The following is a 23977-nucleotide window of genomic DNA, read 5'->3' on the forward strand; positions in this document are numbered from 1 at the left end:
CCAGAGAAGCTATGTAACTTGGCCAAGTAGTAAAGGATGGAACCTGTGCTTTTTGTCCTCTTAGGTGCCTTCACCTGGAAGGAAAGCTGATGGAGGTAAGTTTCTGTCACTCAAGGCCCTGGGTGTAGCTGCAGTGCTGGCACCTTCTGTGTCTGACCTGCCCAGGAGCCTTCCAGTGCATACAAGGACTTTACTGTGAAGCTGAATGTGGCCAGAGGAAAAGATGGTTCGTGGATCCTTAAAGTTCAGGAGTGTGGATTGGAGCCAAGGGGGCCTGTCCCGTGGACATAACTTGAAAATAGCTCTGGATAGGAATTCTAGAAGCTGTGGAAAGAAAAAGAGAGAGGATTTCAGCACTATGGCTCCCCATAGCTTGCCTAACTTCATAGGGTTCTTTTACGTTGTTTTGTTTTTACCTCTACAGATTTCCAATGTTTTAACTTTGCCCAACCCCTGCAATGATAGGGGCAGTTGTATCTGTGAGTCATTTCATTCTACAGTATCAGAATGAGTCAGCTTTGAAGTTATGTAGTTCAAATCTCTCAATTTATAAGAGACCAAGAGATCAACTTCTGTTGCCTCCTATGAAGAAGCTATAAAACTCTGCTTCCTCACATTATTGAGAAAGTTTTTAAAAACTCCATAGAGAAAAGTTGTGAGTTTTATAAGAGCTTTGTCTTTTATTTTTGAGGAGAGAGGGGTAGTCAATGAGGCCTGTGAGACCTAAGTATGAGAAGAACCTGGGAATGAGCAAGCTGGGAGGGAACCACTGCCTCTGACCTACCTGACCGAACGTGGAGCCTTGGCAGGTAGACCAGGGCTACCACCTAGAGACCCCGAACCTGAGACCCCTGGGTATCACCTGTCATGTCACCTTCAAGGGCAAGTTTTTTGCCCAAGAGTCTACAGGTTCCATGAGAAAAGGGCTGTTTTTAAAACACTTGACAGCTATCAAAGTACCTTTCAGCCATTTTGGAGGGAAAGGGGCTAAATATAGTGTGGTGGTGATCTGCCTCCTCCTGAGCAAATAAAGGAAAACAGATGATGTCCCAGCCATCACTTAGTAATTTAGGGGCTGAGGAGCTAATGTGGGTTTCCTTTGGGCCTCCACCTTTTTTGCTGTTCCTCCTTTTGTTAGGGGATTCTGCCAATTGCTGCCTTCCCTGAAAAGCCAGAGTCGGGGGAATAAAACAGGGAAATCAGGCAATTCTGAGAGAAAGAGAGAGAGATTGAGATTGCCAAAGAATTCTACAAATGTATAAATACCTTACACATTAAACTAATGCTTTATAACTTACAAACTGCCTTTATTTATTTTATTCAATTACTCCGCACATAGCAACCTGGTAAGGTAGACACAGGCTACCTGTCTACCTATTAGTAGGCATTAATTATCTATTAGACAGTTGACCCTGTTCTGCAGATGGGAACTGCTCTTGATGAGGGTTGAGTGGCAGGACTTGAGTCAGATCTCAGAATCACAAAATGACAGCATCACAGAGTGAGGAGCCTTAAAAGCAATATCCTAAGGCACCTTTCTCTCAGAGCCTGAATCACATTAAAAAATCTCTGAGATGATTTCTTCGTTGTCTACTCAAACTTTTTCAGTGATGAGTAACTCACTTCTCCATGAGGCAATCCATTATTAATAATGAGCTGAAACATTTCTTCTTATAGCTTTCAGCCTTTAATGCATTTTTATCCTCAAGAATGACACCAAATTAAGGCAAATTCTAACTCCCCTCTTATATGAAGATATTTACTCATGCCCATTTCTTGCAAGCTAAACATCTTCAGTTCTTTCAATTGTTATTCATGATTACTCAGGATGTAATTACCTGGCACAGTGCCTGAATGTACAGGAGTGGGCAAAAGTAGGTTTACAGTTGTTCATATGGAAAAAGACATGCAGGTTATAATTATTACAATAGTTTTATTAACTCTGTGCTTTGTGTGGTCACAGCTGCAACCCTACTTTTGCCCATCCTTGTATACTGGATACTCTGTAAATGTTTGTTGAATTACTTCTCTGGCCCTTGAACACTGTCTTTGTTCTGGTTTCTTTCCCTGACCACAATCAGTCTCTATATTGTAATCTTTCTCATTTGTTTGTTTATTTAAATAATAGAGATTGTTTATTTAAATAATAGAGAGAAAGAAAACGATATATAGTTTTTACTTTCCAACCAGAGTTTTCAGAATAACTTGAACACATAATCAAGATTTCCCAGCCCTGGCTGCTGTGCCTCAGTGGATTGAGTGTCGGCCTGCGAACCAACTGTCACTGGTTCGATTCCCAGTCAGGGTACATGTCTAGGTTGCATGCCAAGTCCCCAGTTTGGGGGCACGTGAGAGGCAACCACACATTGATGTCTCTCTCCCTCTCTTTCTCCTTTCCCCTCTCTCTAAAAACAAATAAATAAAACAAGATAAAATAATAAAAATATTTTTTAAAAAAGATTGCCCAAATTTCAGACAGCTTTCAATTAATTCGTGATAATGGTCTCATTATTTGATTTAACTTACCACCTCACAGATGTATTCATTGAGCATCTCCTATAAGTAAGACACCAAATGGAACATTGCGGAGCGTGTCCACCGAATTAAATGGCAAAATTCTAACAAAGGCAGAGTTAATGTGGGGTCTAGCTGTAAGACCCCGCATGAATACATGATCCAGCAGCACTGCTTTGCCTGCTAAAGAAGTAGCACCCATCTGTGGTTCAATTCTGGGAAGCTCAAGACTAAAAATGTACTCTCTTCAAAAAACAGCTCCAGTAGAAGCACTGACTATTTTTAGTTGGTGTTAAATTGGATTGGTGTGAGGGACAAGCACCGGTGTCAGTGTGACGAAGCTGTCTTTCTCAACCATGTAGAATTCAAGAAGCTTCCTGTCTCTTACAGAAGTGCTGTGCCAGGGTGAAGAGCCATGAGCTTACAGTTATGATAATGAAGAGCCAGGGACTAGCTGGCGAGTTGTGCCCTGCTTCATAAAGGAAACAATAGTAAATTGGTACTAATCACAAGGACTGTGCTTATTCATTACAGCAATAACCCCAGAAGGAGTGTAATGGCAAATAAGTCAAACCAAACATCCAACAACACGAGTCCAGAAAGGGATCTCTGGTTTAAACTGTCCCATTATCACAGGCTAAACTGAAAGGTGTCTGGAATTTGGCCAATTTGATTATGTTTGGAAGTTGTTCTGAAAACTCTGTAGCTTGGAAGGAAACAATATTTTTCCTTTCTGTCTATTGCTTAATCTAACATTTAAAAAAGCCCACTCTCTTTATATTGCAAATACAGTACTTCAGAGTAAGTTATATTGGCAGTTTTTCTCATATTAAGCTTCAGAAATGGCTAAATTTGGAAAGAGGCATCTCATATGCAAGTATTAAAGGTGAAGAACCTTGGAGACTGAGCTGTGGCCGCCTCTGACATACAATACCTGCACTGTCATCACATGGTAGGTGATATAGACTCTTCACAAGTAAAGAATGGAGGGAACTCTGAGTCAAGCAGGACCTGCCACCCCGCAAGGAGGAAGACAGATTTAACTCACAAGAGAAATTGTAGTATAGCAGAGTTCTTGCTGAAAGACACTCCTATGTCCCAGGGCTTGTGTCCACTATATGGCTGACTGACAACTTCCCATTTCCTCCTTTGAACAACTTATCCTTTGCTTTCTTTCACAAGCCCAAGAGGGTCTTTGGAGGCCAACCAGTCAAGTGAAGAAAGTAAGATTCAGTGAGGTTATGTGGTTTGCAAAAAGTAGCAGAGCCAGGCACAGAGGTCTGGTCTTTGGTCTCCCAGTCCAGGTCTCTTTCTGTTTACCATGCTGCCTGCCTTTGAGTGTCTGGAAAACTCATTCATGAAATGTGCAGCCACCTAAAGTTAGAAAGTTTTGCATGTTCACTTGAGTTGTTTTCTTTATAGACAGAGAAAAAAGTACTGATCTTGGAAGAGTCAGGATAAAAAACTAAGTTGGGGGTACAGGGTAATTTAGGAGAAAAAATAGGTAGAGCAAGTCAGGAAAGTGGGGGGAAAAGAAAAGAAGATAATGGAAAGATAAATACATGAACAATAAGGTGGAAAGGATGGAGAGGACAAATATGAAGAGGGGAAATTAACTGAGAAGAAGGAAAGGGTGTTTCTCTTCTAAATTAAGAGCAGTAAATTGTGGCAAATGAGGACTGAGCAGAAGTCAGAAAGAAGGAGGAAATAAAACAATGGGCAGAACCAGGAAAAGAGAATGAAATGGAGAAGAACATGAGAACACAGAGAGGTGCCAAGTTAAGAGCATGTACAGGTGGGTAGGTGAGTTGGAGAAAGAGAGGGACCCACAGGACATGATCCTATACCTGGACGGGGATAGCTAAGTAGGAAGATAAATACCAGCACAGTGGGAAAGGAGCAATGAGAGTGGACAGTGCAAATGGAGGAAATCAGCAAAGTGATCTTGGGTGCTAGATAGATCGTTGGAATTATCCCCGAATTAGCACAATTATGGCTCTAGGGACACTGGTACCACAGGAGATGACACATTCCAAATCTATAAAACCAAATATCTAACCTCTTAACATTCACTTCTTTTGCCTCTTTCATCAGTTATATAACTTGTTTTTCAAAATATATGAACAGTCACTCATTCAGCTCAGGTACCCTGGAAGCCTTCCTCACTGGGCTAGTTCCTCAGGAAATTTCTCAGTGCTTCCCAAAAAACGATGGGTTCCTTGGGACCTGCCTCCTTTACTTGGAAATACCTTCCAAATAAAAAACTGTGGTATTTTCTTAGGAAAAGCCATGCCTCCACTGCGGGTATGTGGAGTCCCCAAGGAAAATGTCATGGCATTGTGGGAGCAGCAAAGGGGACGTGAAAGCAGTTTCCTAGAATTACTTAGTACAGCCTTTCTCATATGCTTCTCAGACTGACGAGGGAAATCCTGCACATACCACTAGTCTTCCCAGATTCGTGCCCACCCCGCCTCGCACCGGGGTGGTTTGTGGGGGAAACCAGGCACTGTATACACATCTGATCATAGTCACATTCAGTCAGAGCAGCATCTGGTCCTCTGCCTGACTGATCATCACACTTTCCAGTGGGAGAGAGGAGAGCAAGGTTGGGGGGGACATCTTCCTTCCAGGGTTATTAGCCTATATCAGAGGCCTCTTTGGGATATGCAATTTTAACAGATAAGTGCCCAATCCAGACTAAATAATGACTGCATCCCAGAGCTAATTCTATGCCAGGAAGGACCAATAAGAATTAGAACCATGCCAGCTTCCCCCACCCCTTTAAACTGCATGCCACACACACACACACACACACACAATGCATGCCACAAATAAAATCCCCTTTAGCTATTAGCAGTCTTGCAAAACATTTAGCAACTTCCTTGCTTGCTCAGAATGTCAACCAGCCCGCTTTCCAAAATGCAATCACATTAAATAAAGAACGAGTTAAAGAATCCCCTTGTGCCTTGCATGCACCTGCAGTGAGTGACTATCAGCAAGGTTGGGTTAATGCCACTTTCTGGGAGTCCTCTGAGAGGACAGACTTCATTGAATGCTTTTTTGCCCTTACAAGCTGAATTAAGGCCACTTGCAGGCAAGAGGGTGTGGCCGCTGCCTTCTGAGTACTTACGCAGGATCCTGAGCCGGTGGCTGTGCCCATGTTAGTTCTCTCCTCACCTCATGTACTCCCCATCACTCCTATAATCCATGACCGACTCTGATCCTGACATCTCCTCAAAATCCTCCAGCACCAGACTGGTGGAGTCCTCACCCAGGACGCCGCTGTCGGGCCGGGACATCCTGGCTCGGGAAGGCTGTGCAGGAGGGTTGGTGACAGCTGGAAGGGGAAAGCAAGGGGGCATTTGCTGGATAGATGTGGGCGTGGCCTGAGGAGGGGACGCGGCTGGCTCGTGGACTTCCTCATTCTCTTTCTGGGACTCCGGCCCTGCATCTGAAGCTGCAGAACCCAAGACATGGTAGAGGCTGGGAAGACGGATGTCGAAGCACAGCCCAAACTTAGCAAAGAGCTTCTCATTGAGTGCGTAGAGCTTCTCTGAGATGTCATAGCCAAGCAGTGTTGAGAAGAGGCGAGAGATATATCGCTCTTTGGCCAGAAGAAGGTGGAGACTTTTCCGAGGCCAGGAAATGTAGCTGCATGGGGTCTCAGCAGTCAGAGTGACCTGAGAGGGGTCAGGAGCAGAGAGTGAAGGTTTAAACTAGAATATGTGTCCATGTTTAGCAGAGATAAGCATGCAGTTACTTGTACTTTCACTGAAGAAGCTGTGGGAAGACCCCTCCCACCAAGCCCTTGATGGGAGGAGGTCCAGCAAATGACTTTTACATGTGTGCACTTATTGGGGGTGAGCGGCACATATTCTTGTCAGGAGCCCTGGGATCAGCCAGTCACTGACTGGGGCCTCACTTCCTGGCGCCTCAGTTTCTACATCCAATCTTCTCAGCTCTCATAATCTATGGTCTCAATGGCTGATATCACTAATGGCTGCAGAAAGGTCTGAGTCTGTTGGGATTTTAAGAGAAAGAAGAAGCCTCCTAATCCTCTGAAGAAAGGTCAGAATGGTGATGACAACTTGTTTTAAGAATAAAGAAGAAGGCCCTGATGGGTATGGTTCATTGGATTGAGTGCTGACCTGCGAACCAAAGGGTTGCTTGTTCAATTCCCAGTTAAGGCCAGGTCCCCATTTGGGGGTGTGTGAGAGGCAGCCAGACACTGATGTTTCTCTCCCTCTCCTTTTCCCTTCCTACCCCTCTCTCTAAAAATAAATAATTAAAAAAAAAAAGAATAAAGAAGAAGAATATATTGGAGTAGGGATGCAAAAGGAGTTGGACAACATTTTAGTTAGAGAAGAGCTTCCCTGGGTATTAGATATGCCAAGCTGTAGCAAGTGGACAGAGCTTTGCCTAGGATTCAGGTCCATGAAATTGCTCTTGACTTGGCCATTACAAGTAACCAGACAGATCTGATGACTAAGGTCAGAAAAATGGCCCACTGGAAGAGGAAATCTTCAGAGCACAAAGCCAAAGGGTACCCCACTCTCCATTGATTTAGTCATCTGGGAATTTCTGAGCAGTCGTTATGTGCTCATGATGCAAAGCTAAATGACACTTGCAGGGTAAATAATGTGTGCCCGGCATGACGAAGGTGCTTGATAAACCCTTGTTAAAACAATGAGTGGTAAAGCTATGGTTAAAATGAAAGCATGCTTAGGATAGTGAACAACAAAGAGTGTAGAATCACACAATTTTAATAATCTGAGTGGCCAAAATACTTTTAACAGTGAGAAGGATGGCAGAGTTCATGATGAAAATTTGTGAATGGAGACAGTGGAAATAATGATGATGATAGCAGCTAATATTTAAGAAGAGGTGACTCGATTGCCAGGCATTTGTTAAGTTCTGTATGTGGGTTATCTAATTAAAAGTAAGGCTGACTTACATTCTTTCTTAGAAATTTTATACAATCCTTATAGTTCTTGCCTTGTCTACCAGATCTCCCATTATCCTCCACTCCTCTCCCTTCCCCCCTGAAGTAGCCCTCTTCTTTACTCATTTCCCCCTTTTCTTTACTCATTTCCTCCTAATCATAACCACTGAAGATAAGGCCTTAAGTCACCTCATCAAGGTGAGAAGCTGGTGTAAAGTTCCAGCTTTACCCCTTTACCAGCTCTGTGACATCAGACAAATTACTCTCTCTGAGCATGCTGCTTCATGAGAGTGAATTCTGAACTTAATAAGTACTTATGATCCATTCGTTACTAACCATTTAGCAAGTAGTGGTTACTCACCACCATAGCCTGTACTTCAGAGGTGCTTACTAACAATTCACAAACAAGAACTCAGAGTACTGAAGATGAAGTGTGTGTGTGTAAGAGCTGCTCTGGATGTAACCAAAGTCCTCAGAGCTGAACACAAGGACCATGGGCATACTTATGAACATGCTGTTACTTCCTCCATCTTAAACTAAAGCAAAATTTAAAAAATGAAAATCCTTTTTCTTCACCTCACTTCTTTGGTGAGCTATCACTTCATTAATTAATTCTCCTTTTCAGCAAAACTCCATAGAAAATGTTGTCTATACTTGCTGCCTCCAGCTCTTCTCCTCTTATCCTCTGTTAAACCAGAAAGGAGTGGCTGCTAGCAGTCCACATCACTGCTTCTGGAAAGGTCACCAGTGACCCCCTAAGTTGCAGCAGTCAGTTTTCATGCTGTTCAGCCCTGTTGATCGCTCCCTCCTCATTGATACAGTTTCTTTACTCGGTTGCCAGTACGCCATACTCTCCTGGTATGATCTTCTGATTGCTTCTTTCAGCTTCCTTTGCTGTTTTCTTTTTTCTCTCTCTGACTTCTAAACACTAGACTATCCCAGGCCTTGGTTCTTGAACCCCTCCTCTGTCTGAACTCACTCACTTGGTGATCTCATCCAATCAACAGTTTAAAATACCATTTGTATGCCAACTATCAAATTGATGTCTCAACCTCAGGCCTCATTCTTTAATTCCAGATTCTAATATGCAACTGCCTGTGCATCATCTCTATTTAAGTGGCCATAGATGACACAAATCTAATACATCCCAAACTGAACTTCCTCTCTTTCTCCTTCAGCTTCCCTTATCTCAGTTGATTACAGTTTCCACGGTCTAGTTTCTCAGGCCAAAAGCCTTACAGTCTTCTGTGCTCCTCTTTCTCTTACATAGTACATCCAAGGTGTTAGGAAATCCTTTTGGATCTACCTAGAAAAATATATGCTCTGGTCCTACATGATGGGGCTCCTCCTCACCTCTCTGACTTCCTCTTTTGCTATCTTTTCCGCTCCCTCTCTCTGTCCCAGCAGCACTGGCCTCCTTTCTGTACCTCAAACATGCTAGCCCCTCCTACCACTGGGCCTTTGCACTGGCTCTTCCCTCTCCCGGATATGCTTTCTCCAAATATTTACAGAATTCACACTGTCCCTTTTTTCATGTCTTTGCTTGGATATCACCTGCTCAACAAAGATTTTCATGACCCTATTTAAAACTGCAACTATGTCTCCTTTATACTATTCTATTTTTAAAAATAGAAGTTAGTTATAATTTTAAAATATTACATAATTTACTTATTCATTATGTCAATGGCTTATTTTTTTTTCTCCTACTAAAATATAAATTGCACGAGGTCAGGAGACTATCATCTGTTCTGTTCACTGATATACCCTAAGCACCTTTTGTTAGAATGTACTGGGACTTGGAGGAAGTGAGTCACCGCCTATGCTGAAACAAAGAGGATTTGCGTCACCAGTCGCGCAGGTTTCCTATTATCAGAGGCAACTGAGGCATAGTCACCAGCATCCCGCTGAGGACTGGTTACTCCCCCATTGCCCCTTCCCTTCTCCCTTGAGCATTTCCCAGAAACAAAGACCATAGATCTCCTGGCAGCCATCCCTAATCAGAGTGATGGGGGACTCAAATGGTGGAAAATTTTGGTTTCAGGTAACAGCTAATATGCCTAGTAATCAACGTATGTAAAAAGCTACTGTGTCAGGGACTGGAGCTATGACCCACCTTGACCCCAGGTGACCATACACAGGTTCACCTTTGTGTCTCAGGAGGACTGCAAGCAATCAAGATGGTCTCTGAGCCATTGTACTCCAGGGTGACCACTGCCCAGGACACAAAGACCAGGGCCCAGGACACAAAGACCACAGCTCAGACACAGGGACCACCGCCCAGGGCACAGATAAAACAATGCTGCAGCTTTTATCCGATTAACCTTTTCCCTGAACTCCAAACGCCTTACCTACTCTTCTCTTATTAAAAAGGGCCCATTTTTAATGGAATTAAAGACGGTCTATTAGGGTACAAACTCACTGTTTTCTCAGATTGCCGCTCATTTGAATAAAGCGCCCATAAAGATTCAATCCCTGTCTCTGCTTATTGGGTCTGGCAGATGACAGGCTGCACAGATACTGGCTTTTCTGGTTTCAAGAGGACATTGTTGCTTCGCAACCACCTACACCCTGGACATCTGGAACCAACCAACAGGGTGATCCACATCCCCTTGGGGTCTACTTTATACCCCTAAAAACCCTCCCACCCCTTCCCTTGGCGCTACAGTCTGTTTGGATTCAGCCCACCTGATTGCAGTGTCTCCCTTCTAATAAAAGCCCTTAATTGGACTTTCGTGGCTCCGAGTCCTTGCTTAGCCACTTTGGCTACCTAACACCTTTAACAGTGCCTAATATATGATAAGTACAGATGTTACTGAAGTGAATGAAAGAACCAGGTGAAGACTACCTGTTGGGGAACCCCGACCCACGGAGATCCCTGGTGTCGTGGATGAAATGAAGACTTCCCAGGAAGGGAAAGGATGGCAAATGTCTGAGAGACAGATGATGCAATTGCCTTCCTCCAAGGTCTTTTATCGAGTGCAGTTAGCTTAAGGGCATATAGCATGCATGTAAAAGTTCATTAACCAATGTTAAACAGTGCTGATTATAGAAAACAGATATTGTTCAGGGGTAACAGTTGAAGGAACATTGAGATCTCCCTCAGGTCAGGGTGTGTTGGACACAAAGACTTCAGACGGCTGTAAAATAGGGAGGGTGAGTTCATTTTGAGTTAAAAGTTAAAACCTCTGCTGCTGGTACAATAAAGCAATCAAGCGAGGTAAGAGAACAGGGCAAGCTTCAAAAGACAAAGCATTTTCTCATGGCCTGATTCCCACTGGGGCCCACTGGCTATAGCATCAAGGCACGTATGCACCCAGCTTTCCCGGTTTTATGGTCAGATCTTACAGGCTTCATTTCCTGCACCTGGCCTGTGCGGGGCTCCAAGCCTCGATACTTTCCCAGGGGACCCTGACAACTACCCATCTTGTATGTTGTTAAGCACCCTAATGTCACTTTCTCATGTCCCATATAAAATCCTTTCCCTAAGGTCTTCAGGAAACCTGTTTATCAACTTATGCCTATAAGTTTGACAAGATTTTTTGAAAATTCTCACCTCAGAGTTTGGTTGAATGAATTAAATGAGATAATACAGGTAAAGAGAGCTTGGGTCCAGTAAAATTGAGAAGTGTGAAGAAATGCTGATTAATTTGTGGTAAACACAGTAAAAATTATGATTCAGGCAGTCACTGTGGATCACCTCAGTCAACAAAGACAATAATTGAAAAAGGCAAGGACAAGATGAACTGTAAGTCAGGACAACACTTGACATTGGCAAAGAGGAAATGGGACTTTACACAGCAAATGTGTGGACCTCATTGCTCCCAAATGAGGTGCATGCTAAAAATATAAACAGGAGGAATATGATGATAACTGCATTCCGGGCTGAGGGGTCATCTGGGGTTATAGCCCTTCCTTTCAGGCATAACTTAGGGGAGGACACTCAGCCTACCCACCACCTGTTCTTCAGTGTCACTGTCACAAACAGAGCTTGCTCCTGCTGGCTCAGGGCCTGACTCAGCCCTCCTGGAGGTTCTTATGGCCCTGGGGCGTTTTCAAAGGAGACTGCAGGGTGGGTTGGAAAGGGCGTGTGTGTAGTGTGTAGTGTGTGGCATATGTCTTCTGGGGTTGGCTCATATGCTAGCCTGAGAGACTCTGGATAGAAGTGGTAGGAGACACATGGAACCTAGCACTGGCAAACTGTCTGGTAAGGGGAGTTCCTGTAACAGTGCACGAATGTGTGTGTGTGTGTGTGTGTGTGTGTGTGTGTGTGTGTAAACTTGAGTCTCTTTGTGACTTTCCCATTTTGAAAAAGATCAGAAATAGTAGAACCAGGCAGCTTGGTTTTGCCACTTTTCTAGATGACCTAGGGCAAATTACTTGATATTTTGAACCTCAATTTTCTCATCTGTAAAACGTGGGTAATAATAATATCTAACCCAGAGGATTGCTGTGAGAATCAAATCAATAAGGCAATATAATATGTACTGCATGCCAGATACTAGCCACTCATTAAGTGAGAACTACAAAGAAAGTAACTGAAGTCTGAGGATTTGAGGGGACAAGCAGCCAGGTCCCCCCACCTTGGTGTATATGTGAATGCCCCATGAAGTCCTCTGAGACACCTGCCCACTGCCAAATCAACCTTTATTGAACATCTACTGTGTTCAAGGTACTCTCCTTTAGAACCTGAAGATAGAAGGATAAGCACAGATTTCTACCTCAAAGAGTTCACTGTGCAAAAGACAGAAAGGAAACCAGACCCTTAGAACATTAGGCAATATGTGCACCAGTCAGCATAAATAAAAGGCAAAGAAAGGCACACAGGCAGAAAAAATAGGCTGTGGGAATGGAAGATAATGAAGTCAATCTCAGCAGGCTTCAGAGGAAGTGAAATGCCATAGCCTCATCTCTGTTGGGGAAATGAGTTGCAGGTGAAAGGGATAGTAGGGGCCAAGGCACAGTCATGGCAAAACAATGTGTTGTGTTTAGAGCAGTACTATTAGTTCAGTATGGCTGGAATAAGCACAAAGTGTGAGGGGAGCGGTTGGAGATATAGCTAGATACCCCTAAAGGTCTTAAGTTACTCTCTAAGAAGTGTGTGTCTGTGTGTTTTCATTTTTATTTATTTATTTTTAGAGAGAGGAAAGGGAGGGAGAAAGAGAGAGAAACATTGATGTGAGAAACATCGATCAGATGCCTCTCTCATGCGCCCAACCCAGGACCAAGCCCACAACCCAGGCATGTGCGCTGACCAGGAATTAAGTCCTGACCTTTCACTTTGCAGGCTGACACTCAACCAATTGAGCCATACTGGTCCGGACAGGAGTGTAGATTTTTATATTGTGGTCACTGGAGTCTTCTGGAAGAGTTTTAGGCATAGGAGTGACATGGCCTACCTATCAGGGGTCAGTACATCCCTACCCCACCTCACCTCTTCCTGGAGCCTAGGCACTCTTTCCACAGAAGAAGAGCACTCTCACCCCTAGCATCATATTGGCAGTGGTCCCAAGGACAGATATCAGAGGGGAAAGATGGGGGAGGGAGCTATTTCTGGGTTATAGGGGGATGAGCCGTACTGCTATAGGGCTCCCTATTACCTGAAACACCCCCTCCTCAGAGGGCTGCAGTGATTCCCACTCAGGAGAGTCCATGAACTGGTAAGGAAAGACGTAGTGCAGAAACTGCCCATCCTGGCTCACACGAACCCTGGCAAAGGGAGAAAAGAGACCATGTAGGAAAAAGTGAATGGCTACCCAAATCTTCTTCAAAGTCGAAATCACATATTAAAAAATGAAAAATGATAAGGATGCAGTATAAATGTTTTCCTCTTTTCCCCAGAAAACTCAAAGTTTTAGCTTTCACGTCTCTTGTAAAGTATATACTAAGAAAGGAGGTGTCTCTGTCAGGCAAAGGGAGCTGATAAAAAAAATCTCTATGGAGAAGTTGAGTCATCACCTGATCTTAAATATTTCAGGTGGATAGAACACTGTATCAGCAATGCAGACAATTAAGTGTATTGTTGTGGGAGATGGTGCCATGGTAATATGTGTCTCCTGATACCCTACACAACAAATTTCTATCTTAATGTGTACCAACTACTTTGACAACTATGCAGTCAGAGTTATGATTAGTGGAAAGTCATATACTTTTGGACTTTTTGATACTGCAGGACAAGAGGATTGTGACAGATTATGACCCCCAAGTTATCCACAAACCAATGTGTTTCTAGTCTGTTTTTCAGTTGTCTTTCCAGCACCATTTGAAAATGTGAAAGAGGTCGGGTCAAGATAGTGGCATAGGTAAACATGGCTTATCTCCTCACGCAACCACATCAAAATTACAACTAAATTATAGAACAACCATCACTCAGAACCATCAGAAATCAAGTTGAATGGAATACCGACAACCATGGAATTAAAAAAACCACATCCATCCAGACTGGTAGGAGGGGTAGAGACAATGAATGGGCTGGTCCCACACCTACCTGTGGTAGATAAACCTTTGGGAGATATATCTCGGGAGTAAGGAGTCCCAGCCTCACATCAGGCCCCCCAGTCCAGGGTTCCAGTGACAGGAAGATAAGTCCCCATAACTTCTGTCTGCAGAAACCAGTAGGGACTCAGTTGGTGGAAGAAACTTCTGGGGTCCCAAGCAGTTCCACTTAAAAAACCCACAAATGGACCCACCTACTCAAACACACTCCCTCTGAGCTTCAGCACTGGGGTAGCAGGTTGAAAGGCACCAGTGGTATACAGGGAAGAAGTGAGGGGTCAGCTCTGGCAACACGAGAGCTGAAGGACAACTTTATCCCAGAGAAAAGGACCACTGTCCCTTTTCTGAACCTTCCCCCACCAATCCAGAGCTGCCAGGTGGATGCCATATCTAAAAATATATCAACCTGGCTAACACTGTTGGCACTGCCCTGGAGATTCCCTGAGGCTCCATCCCACTCAACTTACAGGCCCACCCAAGCTGTTGATAGAGATTTTTCCATATGAATGGATGATCTTGGCTTAGGCTTCACAAATTCCTAAATCCTCTCAAACAAGCACAGAACTGACCTCAGTGAACCCCAGACCCTGTTCCTCTTGCTAAGTGGCTCCAGGCATAACACTAGCAGCAGCCAGCCTAGATTCACTGCTTGGTTTTGCCTGGGAATCTCCAAGCCCAGCACCAGTAGCAGCCATCTCAGATGGCTTTATAGCCCAGGCAGAGTAGGCCCAGGCAAAACACAGTTAGGGGCAGATCTTGGTCTGTACTACCAGGGAAATCCAGAGCCTGTATGCCCAGTGGGAAGCTGCAGACCACATCAGAGCACCACCACCCTGCCCCTGATCCTCCATGGAGGGTGGAGTTTAGTAGTAAGTGGTCATATCCAATCCTTGCAGCTGACTGGCCTGGGTAAATCCCTCCCATTGATCTGCCAATAGCAATAAAGGCTCAACTACAAGAGGAGCGTATACTCAGCCCATATGAAGGGCACACCAAGAGTACCCAGCTTGGGTGATAGGGAAGGCTGTGCCACTGGTCCCTACAGGACACCTACTACATTAGTTCACACTACCAAGACACGGAGTCATAGCAGCTCTACCTAAAATATAGAAACAAACACAGAAAGGTGCCAAAATGAAGAGACAAAGAAATATGGCCCAAATGAAAAAACAGACAAAAATTCTAGGAAAAGAACTAAACAAAATGGAAATAAGCAATCTATCAGATGCAGAGTTCAAAACACTGGTTATAAGGATGCTCAAAGTTCTTAGTGAGGACCTCAACAGCATAAAAAAATCCAGTCATAAATGAAGGATACATTAGTTGAAATAAAGAACAATTTACAGGGAAACAACAGTAGAGTGGATAAAGCCAAGAATCAAATCAATGATTTGGAACATAGGGAAGCAAGACCAACCAATCAGACAAGAAGAAGAAAAAAGAATTAAAAAAATGAGGATAGTGTAAGCAGCCTATGGGACAACTTCAAACATTCCAACATCCAGATCACAGGGGTGCCAGAAGGAGAAGAGAAAGAGCAAGAAATTAGAAATCTATTTTAAAAAATAATGAAAGAAAACTTCCCTAATTTGGTGAGGGAAATAGACATACAAATCCAGGAAGCACAGAGAGTCCCAAATAAGCTATACCCAAAAAGGACCACACGAAGTCACATCATAATTAAAATGCCAAAGGTTAAAGGCCAAGATAGAATCTTAAAAGCAGCAAGAGAAAAAATGTTAGTTACCTCCAAAGGGGTGCCGATAAGACTATCAGCTGATTTCTCAAAAGAAACTTTGCAGGGAAGAAGGGACTGGCAAGAACTATTCAAAGTGATGAAAAGCAAGGACCTACAACCAAGATTACTCTATCCAGAAAAGCTATCATTTAGAATGGAAGGGCAGATAAAGTGCTTCCCAGACAAGGTAAAGCTAAAGGAGTTCATCATCACCAAACCATTATTATATGAAATATTAAAGGGACTTATTGAAGAAAAAGATCAAAACTATGAACAATAAAAAGGCAAGAAATACATATCTATCAATAATTGAATCTGAAAAACAAACTAAGCTAACAGTAATAGAGACAGAATCATTGATATGGAGAGGGTTTTAATGCATGCCAGATGGGAGTGGGGTGTGGGGGAAAGAGTGAAGGGGTGAGAGGACTAAGAAGTACAAATATGTAGTTATAGAATAGCCTTGGGTATATAAAGTACAGTATAGGAAGTGGAGTATCCAAAGAACATATGCATGACCTATGGGCATGAACAATGGTGTGGGGATTGCCTAAGGGAGTGGGGGCTATTGGGTGGAGGGGGTAAAAGGGGGAAAATGGGACAACTGTAATAATCAATGAAATATAACCACTGTCCAAAGACTGCTTTCTTGCTCTTGGGATCCAAATTGATCTCAGAGGTGACCCTTCTATGGCTGAGAAACTTACTATTTGCCAAGAACAAACAGAAGCCTATCACTCCAGAGACTGCCAAAAAGCTGCCTCATGACCCAAATGCTGTCATGGATGCGGAGTGTTATGCACTTACACAGAAAGGCCTAAGGAATGTACAATATTTGATGAAGCAATATTGGCTGTTCTGGAGCCTTCAGAACTGAAGAAGGTGTTTTCTGCAATGAACATGTCTCCAGTACCCTCTCTGCACAACTGGAGTTGGATCATACTAAAAGCAATGTTTAAATCAAACTAAAGATTAAAAATGAAAGTTCATTTTTGCAACAATGACCCATGCCCTACACCTAACCATATGCACTCACGCGAGACAACGAGCACTGGCCACGGCTCCTTTCCCTGTCTCCATACCAGTTCATTTGAAGTAATGGTGTATTCTCAGAGAAGAGATCACTAGTAGTTTTTGCTCTGTTGTTTCAAAATGATTTTCTTTTTTTGTTTAAAAGCAAGGCATGCCTGTGATGGCCCTGTAAGAGACTATTTCGGGTTGTTAAAGCTGCTCCTGAGTTCTGCCTTGGAGAGTAATCTGGAACACCTAATTTTTTCCCCTTTTTTGAGGGGAGAGGTTGTGGGTTGGGGATTGCTTTTATTTTGTCATTTTTTAAAAACTTCATTAACCACTGGACAGCCCTTAAGGGGAGGAGGATGGAGTGATTCCACATTCCACCTTCTACATCTAATTTAGAAAATGCGTTCCCCACCTGGTGCTCTTAGGAAAGCGTATTGTAAATGCTTCGTTTAATAACATACTCCTTTTTGAAAGTTACCTTTTCTCTCCACCCTTGAGTAAGGTCTAGTATTTGATGAAACTCATGAAAGTGGGTCTTGCCCCCTCCTCCTTTCCATGATGCAGTATATATGTGACTGTGACTTTCAAGGAAATTTGGTAGCCATCTGGTGATTTTTGGTAGCCATTTGATCTTTCACTGATAAATAAAAAGTATTGCACTTTTTGAAATACACCAAATGGATTGAGTACATAATTTAAAAGTATTTTCCCATCAGCCATTGTTTTATATGCTTAGCATAGATGTGCAGCTTAATAGTGTATGATATGGTATTTCTAATAACTTTTTTAAATCTTCACCTGAGGATGTGCTCATTGGTCTTAGAGAAAGAGGAAGGAGGGAAGAGAGAGAGGGAGAGAAACATTGATGTGAGAGAGAAACGGCAATTGCTTGCCTCTCATATGCACCGCAACCTAGGCATGTGCCCTGACTGGGAATTGAACCCCAAACCTTTTAGTTTATGGGACAACACTACTGTAACTGAGCCACACCAGCTAGTGCTGATATGGGATTTCTAAAATGCAGCTGAAGACCTGGTATATAGGAAGGGTGATGCTAAGAGACAGATGTCATGAAATGATTCACATCCTCTTTCGAGTTATGAGGATATAGATTTGCTTTATTAAGAAGCCGAGGAGGTGGGGTGGAGAGAACACTTAACAACATGGGGCCAGCTAGGGAATCCCTTACTTCTTTTTTGCATGAGGAACCCTAGAGCAGCCAACTGAGGCTCTCTAATTTAATAAAAATTGTGGAGAGATTTCTTTTGAAGAGTTGTAATTGTTAACAGGGTCTTTATCTGCTTATTTTGGTTGTAGTTTCCAGTACTTAAAATGTTTAGGTAACCTCCACCTTCCCCAAATCCTAATTCTTGTAGATCCATTAGTGTTGAACCGATGCTTTCTCATGCCTCAATTCTTTGTATATGCATTCTTTTCTGATATATGATGCAAACAAAAACCCTTCAAAAAATCTTTAAGGTACAGCTTGTCAATTTGGAAGGAGGTATTGTTCCATCATTTCTGGAGTTTACTGGATAAACACACATGCATATAGCATCTCCTATATTCCTGAAGGTCTGGAAACACAGAGATAGGGATGATCTGATCCTTACCTTTAAGAATTGTGCAAGGCAGTGGAAGTCAGGCACATAAATAACTGGCTGTAAGTCATGTGTGCTATTGTGGAAGAGGAGAATAGAGGAGGGAGATTAGTTGTCTTCAAGTGGTAGAGTTCTTAAAGACGACATTTGAGCTGAGTTTTGAAAGATGAATAAGATTGAGAAGCAGATTAGGGTGGGGATAGATGGAGATTAAAATCCAGTGTGCAGTCTGTTTTCCAATATTTGCTTTATCCATTCCTCCATAGTACTAGAGTTTTAGCTGAGCTCATGGTTGTCCAACTAGGCTCTGTCTCTCTACCCCTCTTGTAGCTAAGTATGGCCATGTAATTAAGTTCTGGCCAATAGGGTATTAGTATTCCAAGTCTGGCTCCTACTGAATTAATAATTATATATGTGTACATACAAATTACCAATGACCATCATCAAGTAATAAGCTATTGCCTATTATCTGACAACCTGAAGATGGAAGGCAGAAAGAAATGGAAGTCTCAAACCAAGCCAAGAATGTGGTGTCAGCCCATAGTCTCTAATGGGAGAAAAATACTCATTCCTACAAGACCAGGTAATTAGATATACCTGCCAGGCAGGCCTTCCCTGAGTAATGAAAGGATACAAGAGAAAATGAAGTGCCATGCTCTCCTACCTCATAAGCACTTTCTGTGTTCCTGGAAGTTTGGAAATGCCAAGATAGGTATGATATGATCCTTGCCTTTCAGGATTTCACAATTTAGTGGAAGTCACAGGCGCATAAATAACTGGCTGCCAGTCAATATGTGCTATTGTGGAATAGAATATGTCTTCACATATTCTAGATGGACTTCTTCCTAATCCTCACCTACTCCTACTTCCTTTTTCCAGGAAGTCTTGTCAGATTTCCCCAGAAAAGTTCGATCCACTGGTTACATGCTCTGACTGCATGTGATCAAGGATAATATTTTTTATATTTTAGCACTGGATCCCTAGTCCCTGGCACACTTAAACATTTTTGAAAGGGTGGTGGGAGGAAAAGAGGAAGGAAAGGAGAGAGGGAAGAAGGAATGATTGAACAAATGAACTCACTTGTGCCACAAGGAAAAGCTTTTCCAATAAAGGAAGAAAGTCAACAGAAGAGAACAAGTTTGCTGCAGCATTTGTCAGATCCTCCTGTCATGCCCTGAAGCAAGGAATCTAGCCACTCATGCAAACCACCAAGGAGCGCCATTTTAGACTGATAAGTAACATCTAATGGAACTGCATGGCTCCCTGAAGCTATTTAAATTGGTATACATGTCCTTTATCATTTGATCTCCTGGATGGACAAGAAATTTCTTCCTATGTCAGTTGCCAGCTCAGGAGGCTGTGCATGTGGGAACTTGTGATTTGAATGATAGGTATATGAGAGAAACTCTCCCACAGCTTAACAGGGTGATAAACTTTCAGGAAGTCACTTCTGAATCTTGAAAGGGACTGATGTGCCTTTATTAAAATAAAACCAAAAGGATGTCAGGTTTCAGCAATGGTTTCCAGGTGAGAAGCCCCACTTCCTGGCACAGAGTTTTTGCTGCTTTGAGGTGTTTGTTTGGTACCTCACTAACCAACCAAAGGCACAGGATTCTCTATTAAAACTGGAGCCTGCACACAGACGAGAAGCCTCTTCCCCTAGCTCCAACTTAGCACAATTGAAATACGATGACACTAATAGATAACAAAGCAAAGCTCTTACCCCAAACCTTGAGAAGCAAGAAATAAAAATCAAAATGGTCTAATTTCCGACTTGGGTTTTTGATGTCAAGAATATAGGAAAAGCCACGCTGAGGGAGCAAGCTCCTCTCTCCCCTTTACAGGGAAGTGATTTTATATAAGGTCATGGTCAATCCATGAACCGTACAACAGTCAAACACATTTCCGCAAATAAGCAACACACAAGTGGAGTGGGCATTTCTCTCACCAGTCTCAATTCCCTCCTTTGAACAGAGAGGAGCTTTGAGGAGCAAGCAAATAGCATGGAACTCATGAATGAGCACATAAATTGTCTTTATTTTAAGCACAGCACTGCAGGTGGCAAACATTTTGGCAATAGTTATAGTGTATTTATGCATGTATTTGTTTATACTTCAATTTACTCATAATAAAATAAAATTTCTCCCTACAAAACCTGATAGCTTTTTCAGCCCAGGACCTCTGAGTCCAAACAATATAAAATATATATATATATATTCATAACACTTTGGATTCTAAACATTAATAATAGATAAATGCATATTATTACTAGTAGTAGTAGTTGCAGTACTATCATTGTCAGAATCTTTATTTTCCATTGTGGTTAGCAATCTTATTTGGTTTCATTTCCTCTTCCCTTCCTGGAATAGAGCCTTCTGAATACTATCTTTTTAAAAAATATATTTTACTTAGTCATTTTTAGAGAGCGGGGGAGGGAGGGAGAAGGAGAGGGAGAGAAACATCAATGTGTGAGAGAAACATTGATTTCACTCCCCCAACCAGGGACCTAGCCCGCAACCCTGGCAACCTTTTGTTTGCAGGACAACACCCAACCCCACTAAGCCAGGCCAGTCAGGACTGATTACTAGCTTATCTTTTCTATCGCATTCTCTTGGTCTCAAGAAAGCAGGGGAGGAAATTGAAGACAAAGCCTTTTGAAATATGTTGCTTGCTTTTCACAAAGCCGGCCCCAGTGCATCAGGTTTGCTCCTTAGCCCCACATCAATTCCCACTAAGGCAATGTTTCAAAGAATACACAATTGCCTACCAAATGTGCAGCACACAACCCATGGAATTTGTTTAGAATAAACCGGTCAATGGCCAGCACTCCATGCAGGCTGATTGGGTCTACACCAACCCTAACTAAGGCAATTTCTCTCATGTCCGACATCAGCCTTCTTATAAAGGAGTCAGCCAGGTATCTCCACCAAATCTTCAATCAGACACATGTGGGCATCACTACTCTCTCCTCAGTGCTCATGCTCAAATTTACAGTATCTGACTTCTTAGTCTATAAGAAACTCAATAGAAATACTGGGAATGAAAAAGAAGACAAGGGGTAGTCCCCCTCCTACGTGGGTGGGTACAGAATGGCTTTACCATAGAGTCTGTACAGGATGTCCCCAACATCCTTGATGCTCTGCCATGGAACAGGGGTTACAGGAAACCCCTGCTGTTTGGGCACTGGTCCCTGCACATAGTTGGCATTTGGCAAATGTTGAATGGACATGGGAGGAACAAATTAATCTTATTGAAATGTTTAGTTTCCCAAATCTTACAGAGCTATTGCTGCAGCTCAGACATAACACACTGCTGTGTATGTGTGTAGTCATTTCAGACCGAGGCTCAAGAAGCACTCACCTGACACCTCCCAGCCCCAAGTGCACACACAATTCTTCCTGCCAACCAAGAAGATGCCTCATGATCTAGTTTCCCCTGGGAAAATGCAAAGAAAAAGGAAGCAAACCCAAACTTAGAAAAATTTGTTTTGGTTTGTGATTTGCCACATCCTTCCCTCAATGGAAGGGGACATGAAATGGAAAGAGACTTACTGGGAAATGAGAGGCGTGGGCAGTGACAGAGTAGCTTACCGGCCTGAGAGCAGCAGGGACAGGCGGTCGATGGGCGTTTCACCCTCCACAGCATAGGTCTCCTCAGTGGCCAAAGTCAAGACCTGCTCCTCACAGCAGCGAACAATCACCTTGTATGCCTGCAGGGGCACCTGCAGGGGCAGGCAGAGTGTCTTGTAGAGGAGATCAAACTCCTCAGGGAGGGTGTCCTTGCGCAGGCGGTAGACCAGGTATGCCAGCTGGAGCAGGCAGGCCATTGCCAACAGCAAGTTCCAGATGACAATGTCCAGGCCACAGGCATCGAACCAGCCCCACAGCATACAGCACATGTAGCCAGTGCTCAGGAAGCCAAAGAAATAGAAGCATCCATATACTCCACTCCCTCCCATGAAGCCCAGAAACAAGAAACAGTTAGCCAGGTGGTAGACAGCCCCTTCCAGATCCTGCTTCCAGTCAATGCACACCGGCCCCTGCCAGAGGCGCTGGCCCACCGTGCTGCTGTTGGCGCTCATCTTTGGGGGTCTCGAAGACTTGCCGGGCTCTAAGACTATCCCCACATAAGAAATTCAGAAGGTGGAGTATTCTGTCCTCCTAGATGTCTTCTCAACTCCAGCTTCTTGCCACCAACTCCACCTTTTCTAGGAGGAATGCTTCTGGTAGCTTTGGGAATGAATGGCAGAACATAATACACTCCATGGAGAATTTTAAAACTTTTTATCCTCTCTCCCTTAGCAAGGCACTGGCCCCCCCGACAGAGTTCTGGCAAGCTTTCTTGGCTCCAGATTTCTTAGGCCAGTCTTCACATTTGGCTCTTAGCAGAAAACCTAAATTGTCCTCAGGAAAGAACAGGACTATGGGCCTGAAAACTTTAGCAGTGAGGGATAGTACAGGGGCCACATCCTGCTCTCTGTTTTCCCCAAAGAGAATGAGGAGAGCCTAGCCCAGGAGGCACACTTGTGTTCCATTTGGAATGCGTCTCTACTGGCACCGGAAGAAAGGATGACCCCAGATGGATACCATGTTTGGAATTGGAATCCAAGAGGTACTGGCAGTGAGAAAAAACAGGCCAGGCACACAGGCAGGCTGGCAGAGCACTTAACATACCTCCCCAGAGGACAAGATAAGACCTCAGGGCAAGAGAGGCAGTCAGGGCGGGACAAAGGAAAAGTGAGCACAGAATTCACACAACAGCTCAGGGAGCCAGGGGCTCTCCTGAGGTAGGCAGGCACATCAAAGTAGGAAAGTATGGGGCTATAACCAAAAACAATCCTAACAGTGAGAACTGGAAACCCCTTGAAGACCTTTATTAAGTCACCTTGTAAATTACATTAGGCTTTTACTTGACATATTGAGTTCTAAGCTGACCTCCCCCTGAGTTTATCTGGATCTAGTAATAGTTAATGCAATGCTCATACATTGCTCAGACCATCACCCGACCCACCTCAAAATTTGCCAAGTATAATACTACCGCCTATTAAGTACCTATGAAGTGCTAGACTTAGATTACATACTTCACACAAATAATATTTCATCATCACAAAAACCTGAAAAATATTTATCCTCCTTTTAGCTCTGAAAATAACTGAGGCTCAGAGGGATAACAAGTTCCCACAGGTAGTATGTAAGTAGCAGAATCAGGATTTGAACCCAAGTCTACCAGACTTACTGTTGTGTCCCAAGCAGTTTGCTTAGTAAGTGGAAATATAGGACTGGATTCATGATTCCCAGCCCCACAGTCCCCTATAAGAAATCTGATGACATCCAAGAAATTTCTGGATGAATCTGGGTTCTATTTTGAGTCACCAAGAAATAAATCTGGAATATGCAAACATTAAACTAAGAAATGTCCCTCTGGCTTCCAAATGACTCCTTGATTTTTCTCCTTGCTTCTGGTTAGTCTTACTGCCATTACTCCTATTGCTCTTGAGGTACAGGAAGTAGGATACCCAGTATCTTCCAGAACTATCCAAGTGCTCAATCCATAAGGACTCTTATTATACTGCTAACAACCTAGCCACGGTTAGTGAGAAATTAGAGATTGTCAAATATACTGAGGAGTAGAGCATACAATTATTTATTGAGTGCCTACTATGAGCCAAGC

At 43.2% G+C, this 23977-nt stretch overlaps 2 protein-coding genes across 3 annotated transcripts in view; one reads left to right on the top strand and one right to left on the bottom strand.

The window, feature by feature from the left end:
• CFAP91 (cilia and flagella associated protein 91) overlaps nucleotides 1-23977 on the top strand; it is a 137228-nt gene that overhangs the window by 13469 nt on the left and 99782 nt on the right. The window lies entirely within an intron of this gene.
• POPDC2 (popeye domain cAMP effector 2) lies at nucleotides 178-22840 on the bottom strand. 2 transcript variants are annotated; one of them, XM_090276995.1, is made up of 4 exons: nucleotides 21898-22839; nucleotides 13054-13162; nucleotides 5786-6194; nucleotides 178-324 (listed from the first exon to the last, which is right to left on the bottom strand). In XM_090276995.1, the coding sequence occupies exons 1-4, from the start codon at nucleotides 22386-22388 to the stop codon at nucleotides 239-241; spliced, it is 1095 nt and encodes a 364-aa protein (XP_090133121.1). In that variant the 5' UTR covers nucleotides 22389-22839; the 3' UTR covers nucleotides 178-238. The 2 variants fall into 2 exon arrangements, with proteins under 2 accessions (XP_090133121.1, XP_090133113.1); XM_090276987.1 differs by lacking the exon at nucleotides 178-324 and having other exon boundaries at nucleotides 5628-6194; nucleotides 21898-22840.

This window comes from Furipterus horrens, unplaced genomic scaffold, assembly GCF_987537825.1.
Source record: "Furipterus horrens unplaced genomic scaffold, mFurHor1.1.pri manual_scaffold_1, whole genome shotgun sequence".
NCBI lineage: Eukaryota > Metazoa > Chordata > Mammalia > Chiroptera > Furipteridae > Furipterus > Furipterus horrens.

Excerpts from the sequence above, each read along its gene's own strand:
- POPDC2 (XM_090276987.1), bottom strand. The coding sequence starts at position 22,388 with ATGAGCGCCAACAGCAGCACGGTGGGCCAGCGCCTCTGGCAGGGGCCG. Across the intron at positions 13,163-21,897 it reads TCCCTGCTGCTCTCAGGCCG|GGTTCGTGTGAGCCAGGATG; the intron begins GTAAGCTACTCT and ends TCCCTTTGCCAG. Across the intron at positions 6,195-13,053 it reads CTGAGGAGGGGGTGTTTCAG|GTCACTCTGACTGCTGAGAC; the intron begins GTAATAGGGAGC and ends GACCCCTCTCAG.